Below are 13,829 nucleotides of genomic sequence, written 5' to 3' on the forward strand. Positions count from 1 at the left end.
TGATGTATTAAAATGTACTGATTTATGCAGAGATTTGGTATTTGGAATCCTATGGTTAAAAATAGGTTGTGTGTATACATTTGCTATGAATACCCAGAGAAAGGAGTCCTAAGATCCGGACTCCGTAAAATAGCAGTGAGCTGGTGTCCTGTAAATAGAAGAGAGAAACAAATGAAACAGCTCTGTCTCAGGCCCTGCCGGTTGCCTCAGTGTAAACTGGATCTGATCTTTATAGACCTCCTATCTTAAAATTGTGGATAACCAATTAGATTTTTTAAAAAAATAATTGTGCCGGGGCTGGCCCAGTGGTGCAGTGGTTAAGTTTGCACACTCCACTTCGGGGACCAGGGGTTCGCCAGTTTGATCCCAGGCGCAGACGTACGCACCGCTTATCAAGCCATCTGTGGCAGGCATCCCACATATAAAGTAGAGGAAGATGGGCACGGATGTTAGCTCAGGGCCAGTCTTCCTCAGCCAAAAGAGGAGGATTGGCAGCAGATGTTAGCTGAGGGCTAATCTTCCTCAAAAAAAAAAAAAAAAAAAAAAAGTGCCTAGCAGTGTCCCAAAGGCCACTAAGTCTAGTTTGCAACTTTGATCTTGACAACCTCTCTGCTACCATTCACCTTAAACATTCTGTTGATTTGGTTTCCAAAGTCCTGTGTTTTCAGGACCATAGATTTATGTCCTTTCACGCACAAAGGACTAATCCCCCTCTTTATTTCTTCTTCAGTTGTCCAGTAGCCGACAAGATCTTATTCCATCCTACAGTCTAGGCAGCAACAAGGTAAGTGTTCGTAACTATCTTCTGTCAGTCTCAGACCCATTTCCCGTTCAGCTTTCCTCCGCTCAGATATCGCATGCTGGTTTGGCATGCCAGAATTTCTCCTCCTCTGCTGTGCCATGGGAAATTTATTGGAAAGTGTTTGGAGTTTGTTTCTTTCCAGTTAGAAGAAGATTTACTAGAACTGCTTATTACTCTACTTTGTAGGGATTAAAAACCAATTTTGTTGCTAAAGTTCATTTTTCTGTTTAAAACATTCTTCCTGTTTGTGTCAGAAAAGGAACTTTGAATCAGATTTTTAGTGGTAAAATATTGACATAATGATTGAAATGTATGAGGAATAAGAAGTTAATATCATTTGTTAAAAGAAAGAAAAATAAGGGAACAGAAGTTTTGTTAGCTGGAATTTATTTACTTGTTAATATTGATTTCGCCAATGTAACAATGTTTTAAGCATAGATAATTCATTATTATTTACTTAAAGGGATCGTGCTCAAAACTGTTGTAACTAGATGTCATGTATCAAAGTTTTGTGCCTGATGTTTTTTGAGGAACCTGGTCAGAGGTTGGTCCTGTCAGCTGTGGGCAACATGGTGTGTATCTTGCTATCCTAACCCTTAAGGAGGTTAAAAGTGAATGGTGTCGTGTAAAATGGTCTGCTATCGGGGAGTTGTTTCAAAATAATCCAGGGGGAGGAGTTAGGGGTACAGATAAAAGAAGATTGGCTACTTAATGATAATTATTAAAGCTGAGTGGGATTCATTATACTACTCTTTATTGTTAAGTATTCTATACTCTATTTTTGCATATGTTTGAAATTTTCCTTATAAATATTTAAGAAAAAGAACAGTGAAGTTGATGAATAATTAGACTCACTTTTAAGATCAGGTTATTAGTAGTTTGCCTGAAATAATACAGATATATATATATATATATATATATGTGTGTGTGTGTATACATGTATGTATAAATATCTGTATTATTTCAGGCAAACTATTAGTAACCTAGATCTTAAAGATGAGAGATGTAGCTATTTATCTGTATATGTCTATCTACCTGCCGATCAATGTCTATAGACTTGTAAATTGCTTTCCAGCGCATCGATTTACTGATCGCCTACCATGTCTCTGCAAGTGGGCTAAGGCTTTGCACTGGCCCCGTGATAGGTTTGAGTAGCTCTTGATAAGCATAGCATAGGTTGCGATTACCTGAACGAAGCAGAATTTTTTGAAAATTGATTGTGTCATTATTTTTAAATGTAAATAAATGAAATATTTTAAGGAGAATATATTAATTTAAAAAATCATGACTTTCTGTGTTTTTTTGGAAATACGTCTAACCCAAATTCTCAATTAGATTGTAAGTTCCTTGAAGGAAGTGGCCAAAATTTCTTCAGCTTTTCTATCTCCCTCCTGTTTCCTTATGTTTAAATGGAGAAAACATAGAAAATAATAGTTTCTACGTGAAAGAAAATGATTGTGCTTCACCTACAGAAAATAAGTAGAATCAAGGAACATGGGTGCTCTAATAGAAGTGTGACTGGTAGAGCAGGAGCCCTAAGGAGGGACTGGGCACTTTCAGAGGCATTGTCCAGGGATCAAGAGAGGCTGCAGAGAGGCGATAACCTACCATACGCTTCATGCTGAAAGACGATATGTCCACTCAAGGCAGGGAAGGAGGTGAAGCCACAGCATGAGCAAAAGCTGGAGGGATGAAAAAACTTGCTGTGTTCATGACAGTACATGCAGCATGAGTAAGGTGGAGGGCGTATTGTGGGATAGGACCCAGAAAATGGGGCCTTATTTTAGAAGTTCTGTTGTTATGACCCAAAGAGTAATGGGGGAGTTGGGTATCACCGAAGGAGTAACAGGGCAGTAAGACGGTTAAATTCAAGTTAGAAAGTTTCTTTACAGTCCATCTAAACCCCGCGTGTGTTCCTGGCTGTGGTCTGTAAAATTACATTAGATCAATGTATACAGTACAAATGTATACAGTTATCATTATAAAAGTGTGAAAAAACTTTTAATCAGAGGATAGAGAGATCAGGTAGGTAAGAAGATTCAGCAGTGGGGAGGGGGAGGAAGAGATTGAAGATATATTAAGGACATAGAATCTCTAGAACTCTGTGGACGTGAAGAATGAGGTTGAGCCGGAGGAGACTAGGGTGACATTAGGGTTTCTGGATGACTTTATAGAGAGGTGAACTGTAGGAGGGCAGGTCTCTGCAAGAAAATGACTTGGTTTGGTTTTTGACATAAGATATCTGTGCCAGTTCAAGAATCTGGAAGCCTGGGCTGAAGACAGATTTCGGAGCTCAGAGCATAGTTCAAACAGTGTGAGGGACTGGATCATGAAGGCAAAGCTGTGAGGGCATGATGATAATACTTTGGGGCAAGTGCGGAAGGAGAAGCTGGCCAAAGTGACTGAGAAGGCGTCCTCAGAAAGGAGAGAAGACCTGGGAGGGAGAGTAGCTTGGAAACTGGGAGAGAAAGGTGTTTGAAGAAGGACTCCTTCCAGATGCTTCAGAGACTGAAAGATGAGGGCTATTTTGGATGTGACAGTAAAGAGCTTATTGAAGACCTTTCCCAGGGCAATTTCACTGGAGGCTTGGGGAGAAGTTAGCAGGATATGTCATATTAAATAAATAAATAAAACATTATGCATTTTTGCTACTCTGCCAGAACCTCCCCTTTTTTAGTCATCTTGATTTCTTGGGGTCCCTGGGTATCTTAGCAAAGATGAGGAAAGTCTGATTTCCACCCTCTCAGATTTTACTGATGTCATGGGGCCATCACAGCAAGAAGGATGTGGGTCTCTCCACTTTGTTTCTGTGTGTATTTTGAGTTGCTGTCATATACCTCAGAAAAGTTAAATACCCTTTTCTCCCATTGCAGCAGTTTGCAATCTTCCTCAAAATTTGTCTTCCCACGCCCCTCCCCAACCACAGCAGTCCCCACCCCCCAACAAACAGTGGAAGTTTTGTAGGGGAAAACAGAAGGTGCCAGCCTGCCATTACTAACTTTGCTCCCCATTCAGCCATGGACCTGTCATTTTATCTTCTTATGAACTCTTGACACCCGTGGGCCCTGAAAGGTCACCAGGTATAGCTGGGCTTTAGTCAGCGTCTCGTCACCATCACCGTGGGCGTCACTTGACTTCTTGCTTGTGTCCCGATCAGCATGTTAAATGAATGTCCACATATCAATATTAGAGACCTTTTGCTTTTCTTTAGAAGAAAGGTAGAGGAAAACTGTTCTAAGACAGATTTTTATGGATGGACCTGTTTAATGAGTAAGGAAATTCAGGTAATGGAAGATTATAACTGTGATGCTAAAAAACAAAGCAAAAAGAATACTGTGCAAAGAGGATTTGAGTCCAGGCTCACATTAGTAGGGAGTACAGAGCGGCTCCTCTGTTTTCAGAAAAGGGTCCCCTCAGTAGTTGTATCATCCAAAGCAGAGCATCCTAAAAGATTTTTAGGGAAAATAAACATTCTTAAAATTATATTTTCTTAGTAATGGAAGAACCCCCCCCCCCCACCACCACCAATAGCAGCAAGGAACAGAGGTTCTCCCTGTGACCTTTTAAATGAAACAGTGAAAAACATTCAAATATGGCATTGTCTTGAATTTAAAATGTGTTATTAGCGCCCCCTGTAATAGAATTCCTCAGGATTGGGTAGTGTTTAAACTAATTAACATACTAATTATCCAAATCCTATTAACCCCCTTTACACAGTGGCACTGCTTATGTACGTGTGAACTGACATGTGTACAAGGATGCCCACTGGGACACTGTTTATAATGGCAGGAGATTGGAAACAAACTAAATGTCTGTTGGTTTGGTCTGGTTAAGAACATTTACCACACACGTGTGTGCACACATACCAAATAAATGGGATACTGTGCAGCTTTAAAAGTAATGGGAACCCTTCCTGGTACTAATGTGGAAAGATCACCAGGATATACTTAGTGATTAAAAATGAAGTGCAGGGCCTGGCCCCATGGTGTATTGGTTAAATTTGATGCACTCCACTTGGTGGCCTGGGTTCATGGGTTCAGATCCCAGGCATGGACCTACACCATTTGTCAGCCATGCTGTGCCAGCAACCCAAATATAAAGTGGAGGAAGATTGGCACAGATGTTGTTAGCTCAGGACTAATCTTCTTCAAGTTATTAAAAAAGAGGAAGATTGGCAACAGATGTTAGCTCAGGGCTAATCTTCCTCAGTGCAAAAAAAAAAAAAAAAAAGGAAATGCAGAACTGTGTGCTACCTTTTGTACTATAAAAGGAGGGGAGAAGAGAGAAGCGGGTGTGGCTCTTTATAGGTTTGCTTACACATGCATAAGAAACCCTGTAAGGATATATGAGAAGCTGATGCCATTACTTATCTGCCTGGTGAGATGGTGGGAGTGTGTGGGGAGCTGAGCAGGGAGAGGTAGTGGTAGGAAACGTCTCACTGTGTTGTGTGCCTTTTTATACTATTTGGGTTTTGGATCCTGTGAATAAATTACCTATTTAAAAAATTAAATTAAAATTTAAAAATTTTGTTCTTTGTTTTTCTAAGTAGCTAGAAGTTCTTGTTCTCTTGTATGTAGCAGTTTGAGAAGGTCTCCAGTTGCTTTATCTGTAACAGTTTGCACACAAAGTCCTTAAGGAGAAATTACTGAAGAAATTGTTTTGGAAATCAGAAAGACTCATGTTATTTTTTTCTTTTCTTTTGGAGACTTCCTGCATTCTTCAGTTTTCAGAGACCCAGGGAGAGGTAATTAATCCATTAGGTTTTCCTAATGAGTGGGATACAAGTACTATCCTACTATCTAAAACTTATCATGCTTGCTTTTACCTTGAGATAAGATGCCTTTTTAAATGTAGTTTTTATAAGATGACTAAATTTGACACTGTACTAATTTTTTGGCTCTTACCCTTTTGTAAAAATAACACCGGTAGTCAGTATATCATTCCTTTCAAATGTACCTGGGAAGACTGTAAAAGTATCTGTCAAAAGAGACCGGGAATTAACGCATCTTAGTGAATTTAGAAGGCTCTGGAATGCAAGGAATTAATTCGTATTAAGCGAATAATACAGATAAGTGTTTGAGAACCTGTAAGGTTCTTTTCTCAAGCCTGGGAAAGGAGAGGAGCAAAGAAAACAGCAGAAGTGCTTTGGCACTCCCTTGACACCACAGAACTCAGCAGGACCATCTTAGTTTTTTACATGAAAGTATTTAATATACAAGAAAGTCAAGTCAGAAATATAATTTTAACCTGGATTTGATGATGCTTAAAATGCTATAAAATGTGTTTTAAAATAATTGAAAATTACAGTTACATTAGTTCCATCTACCTTGCACACTTGTGTGGGCCTATTTCTGGGTTCTCTGTTCCGTTAATCTGTGCGTCTGCCCCTCTGAGCTGGATTGCACAATCAGCATGTGACGTGCTGTGCCTCCCCTGTGTAATAGTGGAGCAATCCGCTTAGTTGAAACAATGTTTAGAAGCAGTGAGAGGCCACAGAGTAGATTCGAGTCTCCCTTTCCCTCCTAATTTTTAGTTAATATCATGGCAAAGATTAGTCAGTTGGGAGCAAAGTGACACTAAAAGGTGTGGCAGGGAGGCAGGACCAGAGAGTTTGATAGGGTTAGGGCTCTCGGGGAGGGGAGGGGAAGTGGTAAGGCCCTGAAACAGTCTCACAGTTTGGCCTGTAACACCTGGAATTCGGCCAGCCATATTTTGCATGCTCTTATTTATTGATGCTCGCTACATATTAAAGTTGGAATCGTTTTGCTGAGCTCCACCAAGATTGAATTGATGAATTAATTAATCTTAAAAAGATAAATTGAATTTGATTAATTACTCCCAACTTTTAAATTCACCTTAGGGCCTAAAAGAAGTCACTCTTGATAAGCTTTTCAATTAAAAATATAAAATATCCCTAATCGCAGTGATGTTGCTATTTACTGTTACTGGATATTTTATCATTATTGTAAGGAAATTTTTTTATAGACACAATGAAAATGTAGCAAACTTTTTATGACCAGTTTATGAAGATGGATTCATATTTAGGTGCAGAATTAATTTCAGTAGATTGTGTTTTTCCATCTGAAAATTGGCTGTGCATTGAGATCTTTTGCAATGCAAGGAACACTGTCAACATAAAAATATTGGGTATTTCTAAAGCCTTTTATATAGAATTATATTTTTTAATAAGTTGGTAAGATAGTATGTTTGTCATCTTCTGATAGGAGTTTTTGATGTAATTAAAAGTAACAGAAAGCCTAAATGAATATTCACTTAACAAAACTGAATTGTGTGTTTTGACTACATCACTTTCCTGAACACTGCAGTTGTTGAGTGTGGCACTGGTGCAGGCTGGTGCCAGATATGAGTCACTTCTTCTTTAGTTGCATTAGGAGCCACCTTTGGACCTGGAATGTCACTGGCACTTCTCTTTGTTTACCTCTTTGTCACTTTCCTGATCAAAAACAGACCTCTTTTTGGAAAACCCAAAGAATTTGTGTCTGGCAGAAGAGCTGTAACAGGAATACTGAAGGTGCACGAGAGGAACCAAACCACGTTCTCAGGGCAACCCAGAGCTTCCTGTGTTTTTCTCTGTTCCGTTTGCCTTGAAGCCTGGTGCTCACTAAGAATAATTGGTATCTCAGATAGGATTTTATTTCTTTGAATTCAGTCTCTTAGCACAAATAGCCCCTAATAAGTATGAAGCTAGTTTAGGGATCCAAAATGAAGCTGGAGCTTTCCCTCTTGTATCTCCTCCTCTTGGCTGATGCTGAAGTTTGATAGACAATGCAGAGTGTTAGAAACAGATTACACATTGATCTTTTTAGATTCCAGGTGGTGGGGATTACTGTGGTAAAAGTTTTTAAAAAAAAGCACGTTCTTTCACTTTGAGAGCTGAGCTCCTAAGAGACCAGAAAGATGCAGAGTCTGGCCAAGTCGTTTTTCTTCATTGTCCTGAATTCATCTCCCTCTGAGGTACTTTTACCTGGGATGCATTCTGTGTTTCTTCCCCAAAATTTCAGTAAAGGGAGAATAACTCTGGAACAGCTGAGTCAAGCATATAAAATTTATTAGAAAGACACTAATTACCTTGTCCCTGCGGGGCAGTGTGTAGCTAGACCCTGAACCACAGGTTTTGTTTCTGGCAAGAGAGAATGGACATGTATTGCAGGAGAAAAGAATGTAGTGAGTGATTTCAGTGGAGTGTTTCCCAGAGATCTGTGGGTGTCAGAAAGAGGAGGAGGAGTGTTGCACCCGGTTTAACATCCAAATTTGTTGTTCCCTCTGAAGCAGAGCCCATTCTATCCCAGAGCGATTTGAGATACTCTGTGTTCCTGTCTCTGGTTGGTGAGACCTGGGAACAGTTCGCGTATGAGATTCCTCAAGGTTAAGATGGTGCTCGAGGTAGATGGATGAAGTCAATGTGTCTCCATTTTTTATTATCTGATAGGGCTAGCAGTATGGCTAAGGTGGTATGTGAGAACTTTCGTCCTTTCAAATGTTCCCACGTGAGATATTTGAATATATGAGAGAGTAACAGTTATTGCTTCCATTCTGTTTTGGTAGTAACATGGTGTGTGTGATAGCCAGCTGGGAAAAATTCTCTGGGAAGCTAGCGGAGCCCCGACTGTGCCTTGGGGAAGATGTGACATCTAGATTATTTGTCATTGGACCATTATACACCAAACAGCCAAGGTGCTGACTCCAAATTGGCTACTTAGTTTTCCTAAGGGACATAGTGCCACTGTGTCAGCTGCCAAACAATGAAGAAAAATCTAAAACGTGAAAATAGATTTACCTCAAGTTAGGGGAGTTGTCTTCAAAACAAGCTTGCATGAGCTTAACTTGGTGAACCAAGCACGAGGCTTTTCTTCCTCTGAGAGGCTCCGAAGAATGTTGACCTTTGTGTTCGGCCACCTGATTGTGATGTCTCAGAGTACACAATGCTGCAGCTTCCCAGACAGGCAATTACATGTAATGCAAAAAACATTAACGAAACATTAAAGTATGTCAATCAGCGTGTGATTCATAGTAACACAAATCTTCCTACGGTGAAGTATTTCAGAGTGCATGGTTTCCCTCATCATCTCTTCATGTCTGTTTTGTTTCCTCGCTTCCTAATGCTAAACATCATAGCATTGTTTTAAACGTCAAGTGCTGGGAGAGTTCCTAGGGAAAAGCAGTGTTCTCTAAGGTGAACAGGATCCAGATCACTTAGGGCTTATTGATTTTATGATCAGTACTTAGGTTGCTGCTAAAAGCAGATATGTTTCCAATACGTATCTGAAACCTAAGAGGCCTTCCCTCCTCAGTCCATCCGCAGGAGAAGTGAAGGACTCGCTTTGCAGGCGCTTAATGAAAACTCGAGTTAATTGTTCGGGTTGCTCGTCCGTGGAACACTGGCTTAAACTAGTATAAAATACCATTATTTAACTCTAGTGAAAAAGAAGTCAGAGTGATTATCAGAGGATCAAAAGGGAGCTAAAAGCATTTAAAAAATTTGCATCTCATCTCCATTATCGGTTTTTGTACTTGTAACATTTTGTGGGGTTTATTTCTTTCTTAGATGGGACTGATGTTGAAAGTGCCTTGATGTTGTCACCATATTTATGCCTCACCACAAGCTTTAGAATGGCAATTCAATCTATCAGCTGACTGGAATTGTTCTTGTATTATCCAATGAAATCTTTTTAATGGGAATTTACAAAATAAGTTGAGAGTACAGTAAGACTTGTTCATTTAGAGACTTCCATTATTGGGAACTTGTAATTACTTGATGATTTGGGCTTAACTGGAACTTATCTTTAGCCTCTATTAAAAATGAGAGGCTTGGTAATTTACCGTTCTAGAATTTTTACTTTCATGAGAATGTGTGAATGGATGGAAAGATGCACTCCTGGAGAGGAGAGAAGAGATGCTCGATGATGTTAGAGTTGTTCCTGGGTTTCAGTTGAGAATATGAAGTCAAAAAGTACATCTTGCGGCAGAAAAGCAGAAACAGCCCGAGAAGCAGAGTGTAGGGGAGGATTTCAAAAGAAATGTCTTAATATATCCAAATTTTGTGGGAAGCAACATGATGTATAGTAAAAAGAATGTTAGGATGGAAGTGAGGTGACTGTAACTTCTAAACTGGAGGGGATAGGCAAATGTGAGGTATTATTAGGGAAATTAATACTATAAAGAAGATGGAAAGTACAAGAGGAAAATTCCTTAAGTAATCAAATTTACCATGTCCTATAAAGGTAATAAAGCTTTAGGAATGTATTAACAGTTTTTTCTTAAGTATGTTTAGATTTTTTTGTTGATTGATGTGAATCGAAGTTACTGATTTTGTCTGTAATAGGGCCGGTGGGAAAGTCAACAGGATGTATCACAAGCTTCAGTTTCCAGAGGAGTAGCTCCAGTTGCCCCATCCCTCCCTGTTTCTCCCCAAAATAACCATTCTCCTGACCCAGGTAAGTTATATCTTCATTCGTCAATCACTGTCATGAAATTTCAGCATCTTCCAGAAATAGTTGAAATCAGAATTTCCTACCAGGTAATCACTATCCTACTAGTTAATGCCCACCTGAGTCTTTCTCTTTCTTGTCTTAACACGTTGAGTAACACTGGTGTTTGAATGTTAAATTTATCTTACATTCCTGTGGTAAATACCACTTGCTCATGGTGTGTTATCCTTTATCTTTGCTTGTTTGCATTTGCTGTTATTTTGGTAAGGATTTTTGTGTCGGTGTTCTTGCGATGAATAATCTGTACTTTTCTCATCATGATGTCTTTGTTGGGTTTTGGTATCATGATTTTGTTGGCCTCATAAAATGACTTGGGACGTATTTCCTCATCGTTTTTTTTTCTGAAACAGTTTATGTAAGCATGGTATTACTTCTTCCATAAATATTTTACAGGATTCACCAGTGACACTGTCTGGGCCTGGAATTGTCTCTATGGGAAGATTTTGAATTGTGACTTCAATTTCTTTAATATAGGATTATTTAACTTTTTTGTATTTCCTTATGAGTCAGTTTTCATAGGTTATGTTTTTCAGAAAATGTTCTATTTCATCTAAATTGTTAATTTTCATCATGTTACAATGTTTCCTTATTGCCCTTTTAATGTTTATAGGATCTGTTGTGATATTCCTTCTTTCTATTCTGATATAGCTAATTTTTGTTTTCTTTCTGTTTTTCTTGAGTACTTTTGAGACAGCTTTATCAGTTTTCTTAGTCTTCCCACAGAACCAACATTTGGTTTTTTTTCTGTTTCATTGATTTCTGTTATTTCTTTCTGCATTTCACAAATTTTGACCTGTTGTGCTTTCATTATCATTCTATTCACAATATTTTCTGATTTCTCTCTGATTTCTTCTTTGACTCATGGGTTATTGGGTAGCATGTTAATTCATTTTCATATATTTGGGGGAATCTTCTTCTTACTGATTTGTTAATTTCATTATGATCAGAGAACAGACCTTAACATTTCAATCTTTTGAAACTTTTTGAGACTATATTCTATCTTGGTGAACATTCTATGCGCACTTGAAAAGAAGGTCTCTTCTGTTTGGGGCATACAGTTCTGTATGTATCAGTTAAGTCAGGTGGTTGATACCCTTGTTCAAATCTTCTGTATCCTTGCTGTTTGTGTTTTTTCCGTTTGTTCTATCAATCACTGAGAGAGGGCATTGGATCTCCAAATATGATTGTGAAAATCGCCTATTTTCTCTTTAGTTATATCAGTTTTTATGTCGTTCATTTAAGACTGTTACTAGGTATATACACATTTAGGATTGTCCTGTTTTCCTGATGAAGTGATATTTCTCCGTAAGAAATGTCCCTTTATGACTTTGGTAATGCTCTTAGTTTCAAATCTGTCTTGCTTGATATTAATATAGCTGCATCAACTTTCTTTTGCTTATTGTTTGCTTGGGGTATCTTTTTCTCAGTCTTTTAAATTTTAGCCTATATTTGTCTTTAAATTAAAAGTGATTGTCTTGTAGGTAGACAGCATATGGTTAGGTCTAGCTTTTTTTTTTCACTCTAGTCTGACAGTTTCTGCCTTTTAATTGGCATGTTTAGTTCTTTTACATCTAATGTTGTGATGTCTGCTCTGTTGCTATTGGTTTCTGTTTGGCTTTCTTATTTTTTTTCACTGTAACTTCTTTTTTACCTTCTTTTGGGTTAATTGAAAAATATTTTTTAGCATTTGGTTTTATTTTCTCTTTTGGCTTTTCGGTATACCTGTATTTATTTGTTTATTAAAGTCTTTGCTTAAGGATTCTAGTATGTATCCTTAACTTATCATAGTCTACTTAGAATTAATATATCACTTTCCATGCATACGTTATAAGAACCTAGCAACAGTGTAATTCCATTTACCTGTCTCCCCCACCCTCGCCCTTATTTTGTATTGTCATTGTATCTTTTTTTTTTACTTTTTACTTTTTTTGTTTTTGAGGAAGATTAGCCCTGAGCTAATATCTGCTGCCAATCCTCTTTTTGCTGAGGAAGACTGGCCCTGAGCTAACATCTGTGCCCATTTTCCTCTACTTTATATGTGGGACGCCTGCCACAGCGTGGCTTGCCAAGCAGCGCCATGTCCGCACCTGGGATCTGAACCGGTGAACCCCAGGCCACCCAAGTGGAATGTGCGCACTTAGCCGTTGTGCCACCAGGCTGGCCCGTATATCTTTTACTTTTACAGATGTTATGACCCCATTTTACAATGTTATTCTTTTTGTTTAAAACAGCCATTTGTCTTTCAAGGAAATTAAGAGACTATAGATAATCTTTTATATTTTTCTTCATATTTATTATTTATGGCACTCTTCAACCCTTCCAGAAGATCTGATATTCATCCAATATTGTTTTTCTTTAGCCCAAAGAATATCCTATATTATTTCTTATTGTGCTTTTCTCCTCGAGAAGAATGCTCTCCCCTTTTGAGAGTTGCCCTCTTTATTTCTCCCTTTTTTTTAAAGGGTGTTTTCACTAGATGGAGAGTTTTGATTGATAGTTTCTTTCAGCACTTCAAAGATGGTACACTGTCTTTCAGACTCACTCTTTTCTGAGGAGGATGTAGCCTTCATTCGTGTCACTTCCCCACATGGAATCTGTCTTTGTTGACTTGATTTGCTTTCAAAATTTTTCCTTTTTTAAAATTTTTTATAGTTGAATGATGATGTACTTAGGTATAGTTTTCTTAGTGTTTATCTTGCTTGGGTTTCACCATTGTACTTGGGTCTGTTTCTATTGGCTGCTTTTTTCTTGACTATGCGTCATATTTAATAAGTTTTGACAACCATATTTACCCATATAACTTACCCCCCAGTCAAGAAATAGAAAATTTATATGGCTCCAGTTCCTCCCCACAGTCAGCCAGTATTCTGATTTCAGATTAGTTTTGCCTGTTCTGTCTGTTCAGTTTCATATAGGTGGAATCATACAATGTGTACCGTTTGTGTTTGGCCTCTTTTGCTTAGCGTGTCTGTTCAAGTTATCCATGCTGTGGCATGCATCAGAAGTTTATTCTTTTTTATTGCTGAGAAATATTTCACAGTTGAATTTGTCCCAATTTTTAATTAGTTCTCCTGTTTATGGACATTTGGTTTGTTTCCAGTTTTTGGCCACTATGAATAAAACTTGTTTTTGTATAAGGCCTTTTGTGAACGTTTCTCTTGAGTAAGTACCTAGGAGTGAAATTACTGGGTCATACAGTACCACCTTGTTTTAAAATTCTGTAAATTTCTTTTTTTTTGAGTTATAATCAGTGCTTACTTGATTTATATATTTACCACTTTGCTTTCCTCATCATTGCTCCTTGCACCCTGCTCCATTCTACTGACTTGAGTTTCTTTTTTACTGAATTATATCCATCATTAATGCTTTTAACAGTTGTTTTTTAGTGACAAACTCTTTATTTCTTTTATATGCTGAAGTTTTTACTTTGCTCTCATTTTGAAGAATCTTTTTGCTATGGAAAATATCAAGTGTACAAAAGTAGAAAGAATAACATGAGGTGCCCTCACGTACCCCCT

At 38.2% G+C, this 13,829-nt stretch overlaps 1 protein-coding gene across 2 annotated transcripts in view; it reads left to right on the forward strand.

Annotated features, from left to right (window-relative positions):
- The window catches only part of KIF13B (kinesin family member 13B), a 183,157-nt gene that overhangs the window by 142,366 nt on the left and 26,962 nt on the right, over window positions 1-13,829 (forward strand). For both annotated transcript variants that reach the window (XM_044766906.2, XM_070505112.1), the window contains exons 35-36: window positions 731-784; window positions 10,146-10,257. In XM_044766906.2, the coding sequence (XP_044622841.2) occupies window positions 731-784; window positions 10,146-10,257 (166 nt within the window). The remainder of the gene's footprint in view (window positions 1-730; window positions 785-10,145; window positions 10,258-13,829) is intronic.

This window comes from Equus asinus, chromosome 3 (assembly GCF_041296235.1).
Source record: "Equus asinus isolate D_3611 breed Donkey chromosome 3, EquAss-T2T_v2, whole genome shotgun sequence".
NCBI lineage: Eukaryota > Metazoa > Chordata > Mammalia > Perissodactyla > Equidae > Equus > Equus asinus.